Below are 2,489 nucleotides of genomic sequence, written 5' to 3'. Positions count from 1 at the left end.
ATGACAACCCTATCTTCATTTCTGATCTATTCTCTTCTTTCCTCCTCACTTCTCTCAATTACTAGGGCTCAAGATCGAGCTCCACACGGGTTTGCTTATAAGAACCCCACAGCTTTCTCACCATCAGCATTTGATTTCTTCCACCAAAACACTAACGGTGATCAGCCAATTACCCGATACCCTTGTGCTGGAACAATTTGCTCACCATTGGCTCTAGCAGTTACAGTGGAATCAGCGCTGGCACATGAGAGCAAATCGACAGGACCGGAGATGGGTGGGAAACAAGTGGGAGCAGGTGCCATTGCCGGGATGGTGTTTGGTTTCGTATTTGTGGTGATTTTGGCAATGAGAGTCTACTATGGGGTGGTCACTCGTCAAGCCAATTTAAGTCGAAGTTATTGTGTTCAACTTCAACCTGCTTGATATGCTCACAGTGAGTGTGTTGAGGCATCCTAACTAGACTCTGCCTTATACTTCTTAGTCTGTATTTTTTTTTTTTTTTTCTTTTTACGTACCATCTGATTTATAGTTCAATAATCCATCATTTTGTTTTCATTAAGCTGTGCCTACAGGGGAGACAGTTTTGTTTGCTGGGTTTGGCAAACAGAATACAGACCTATGGTTTTGTTTCACAACACAGAAGAGAAACAAAAATTCTATCAAGAATCTCCACTCAGATGGTCATCAGTTGAACATCAAAAACTGTTATAAGGGTATTATTCATAATGAAGCTCCGATCCCAAGGACAAAATCCTTATATAATCAGCTCAAAAGTAGAACGATAATATTGGGGTGCAAGCTATCCTGCTTACAAAACTAACAAATGGAAGGAACACATAGATATATCAGTAGTCGTAATACTCGAACATTTCTACCACCCACGCGAGCTAAGGGACTCAATCATAGGTCCTAATGTCTGATCCACAGCTTTGTTCCACAAGCATGCAAACTCCAAACGGTATCTCTTTTCAAAAATAGATTCTTTCATCTGAACGAAGTTCAAAGCAGAAACTTTTAGGATATAATATAATGCAGAGAGAACATGGAATTAATATTTGTAATGACACTGGAACGGCACACTAGATTCTCTAGTTATCATATACTTTACATTCATGTCAAAATTATGCATCTTCCAACATCTGTAAATACATTGAAGGCATATATATTGTCTCATATTCATGATTTATTAACTACATAAACCATTCATCACAGCCCACATTCAAAATCCAACACCAAAAGACTAGGAAAATCAATGCTCTAGAATCTATTTGCACGATCAGTTGTCATCTAAGGATTTAAAAATAAATAAATAAATAAGCATGAGATTTTTATTCTATTGAAAATTTAGAGGAGGGAGATGAAAAATTGACCAACTGATTAACTAGAGTGATCTATAAAGTTCACATTTTGACAAGAACTTTCCATAAACTTTCTTTTTCTTTTTCTTTTTTGTTAACTGGTCTAAGATCCAAACCAAGCCTTTATCATAAAATCAAAAGATTGCTTGCTCCACATATCCTCGTTTCCCATGCTCATTCCAGATCAGACATTACAAAAATCAAAAGCAATGAAAGCCCCTAAATTGATGAACTAATCACTACACAAATCGCATGAACTATATAGCAAAAGCGAATAGTTGTCAATTCCAGGGTTCCAATTCGAAAACAATGTTAGTCGTCGAATTTACCTGAGTTTGAGCAAGAATTTGAGATTGATTATCTGAAATTGATTTGTAGATGCTTCGGCGTTGCTCGAAAACAACAAATCTTGTGAATATGCTTCCAAGTGCAGCACCAAGTAGACGCTCCTGCGTATACACCGATATCAATTCACATTGCAATATGCATCACTCACTCATACATCTACATACAGATACATATATATATATATATATGCAGAGAGAGAGAGAGAGAGAGAGAGAGAGAGAGAGAGAGAATGGTGAAAAATGAGATAGAAATTGTAGGGCTAACCTGAGCAATGACGCTGATCATGGCGTCTTCGCCTGTTCCGTTGATCCTCTGCAAGTACGCTCTAATTTTAGGAGGTTTTTTTTATTTTTTTTATAATATTTAAATTAGATTTTTTTTTATGATAATTTTTTATTTATTTATTTTGGTCAACATGCTTTAAAATTTCATAACTTTTAAAATATATATCAATTTTAAAAATTTTAAAAATTTCTTGACCAGATTTATCAAACAAAATCTTAATTAAATATGAAATTATGTAAAATAAAAATGTGTGAAAATTTCACTTTTTAAAATATATATATATATATATATATTTGAAAGTGTTAAATTTTCTCACTTCTATAATTTCACATTTCTGAAAAAGATTTTCATGGAACTCTTATACATAGTATGAATTTTCTAGTAAGTTTGAAAATTATAAATATAAATATTAATACTTTTAATTAATAAAATATTATAATTTTTTGAAAAATATAAAAAATAGTGTGAATATTCATATTTTTGAAAAAATAATCACAC

General features: G+C 33.3%; 2 protein-coding genes across 2 annotated transcripts; one reads left to right on the top strand and one right to left on the bottom strand.

Annotated features, from left to right (window-relative positions):
• On the top strand, positions 1-423 carry LOC114318276 (uncharacterized). The gene has a single exon (XM_082905014.1). It carries the CDS (start codon positions 1-3, stop codon positions 421-423), a length of 423 nt encoding a protein of 140 aa, XP_082761140.1.
• Positions 424-688: 265 nt separating this feature from the next.
• Positions 689-2,088, bottom strand: LOC114318277 (uncharacterized). The gene is made up of 3 exons (XM_028265121.2): positions 1,971-2,088; positions 1,688-1,807; positions 689-988 (listed from the first exon to the last, which is right to left on the bottom strand). Exons 1-3 carry the CDS (start codon positions 1,989-1,991, stop codon positions 872-874), a joined length of 258 nt encoding a protein of 85 aa, XP_028120922.2. The 5' UTR covers positions 1,992-2,088; the 3' UTR covers positions 689-871.
• Between the last annotated feature and the right edge of the window lie 401 nt (positions 2,089-2,489).

The sequence above is a fragment of the Camellia sinensis genome, chromosome 14 (genome assembly GCF_055761805.1).
Source record: "Camellia sinensis isolate YWXY chromosome 14, ASM5576180v1, whole genome shotgun sequence".
Taxonomy (NCBI): domain Eukaryota; kingdom Viridiplantae; phylum Streptophyta; class Magnoliopsida; order Ericales; family Theaceae; genus Camellia; species Camellia sinensis.
Note: the sequence above shows the minus strand (reverse complement) of the source record. Positions and strands in the feature narration are given on the sequence as shown.